Source organism: Nanorana parkeri, unplaced genomic scaffold (genome assembly GCF_000935625.1).
Source record: "Nanorana parkeri isolate BGI_ZX_2015 unplaced genomic scaffold, ASM93562v1 scaffold583, whole genome shotgun sequence".
Lineage (NCBI taxonomy): Eukaryota > Metazoa > Chordata > Amphibia > Anura > Dicroglossidae > Nanorana > Nanorana parkeri.
In genome coordinates this window covers 1,018,469-1,019,443 of record NW_017306851.1, presented here as the reverse complement: position 1 = coordinate 1,019,443, position 975 = coordinate 1,018,469, and the positions used below count along the sequence as shown (strand labels likewise).

At 54.3% G+C, this 975-nt stretch overlaps 1 protein-coding gene across 1 annotated transcript in view; it reads right to left on the bottom strand.

The window, feature by feature from the left end:
- Positions 1-735, bottom strand: part of CRBN (cereblon) — a gene marked incomplete at its 3' end in the record, with an annotated part of 7,948 nt that extends 7,213 nt beyond the window's left edge. The window contains exon 1 of the mRNA XM_018562547.1: positions 625-735. Within this exon, the coding sequence (XP_018418049.1) occupies positions 625-706 (82 nt within the window). The remainder of the gene's footprint in view (positions 1-624) is intronic.
- Between the last annotated feature and the right edge of the window lie 240 nt (positions 736-975).

Genomic DNA, 975 nt, shown 5'->3' with positions numbered 1-975 from the left:
AGGTGAGGTGTATATGAGGTGGGTGTGTAGAAAGGGTAGGTGGGTGGTTGGGTAGGTGGGGTGTATACAAGGTAGGTGGGTGGGTAGGTGTGTAGAAAGGGTAGGTTGGGTGTATGCATGGTTGGTGGAGTGTGTGTATAGAATAGATGGGGTGTATATAAGGTGGGTGGATGGGTAGGTGTGTATAAAGGGCAGGTGGGTGTGTATGTGTTTACACACACACCTATGCTATCTATATATACACCCCACCTACCCTACATATCAGGGGTGGGCAAACTCCAGCCCTCCAGCTGTGGTGAAACCACAAATCCCATCATGCATCTGTCTCTGGGACTCATGCTTGTGGCTGTGAGAATCTTACATTGATTCATGGGACTTGTAGTTCCACCACAGCTGCAGAGCTGGAGTTAGCCCACCCCTGCTATCTATGCATCACTAACCTACCTCGCACATACCCCGTCCACCCCCCTAATACACCACAACCACCTTCTACATATAAAGCAGGTGTGGCGCACATTCATTGGGTGTGTCTGAGGTGGACAGGTGAAGTATGCCTGGGATAGGTTGGGGAAGGAGGGGAGTGGGGGGGATTGTATATACGGTAGGTCGGTAGGTGGGAGGGGTCATGCATACCCGGGATAAGCTGCAGCTGGTTGCCCATATTGTTGTTATTGACAAGATCCTCCTCTCCCTCTTCCTCCGCCATTCCTGTTTACCCGCGGTGCATGCCGGGAGTCTGGGGGCAGCCAATAGCGGCATTGGTCTCGTGTTCACGTGATCACCACGCCCCCCCCTTCTTCGGAGCTCCGGTGTGGCCGCGCCCCCTGAGTGAGGTACAGGTGTGTCAACCCGGTTACCATAACGACTGACGAGGGGGTTTGGAGGAGCAAATTAGCTCGCAGGAGAGGGAGCGAGAAACCCTGGCGGGACTACAACTCCCAGCATGCTTCATACTGTGCTGGGGGGAGGGTCGGG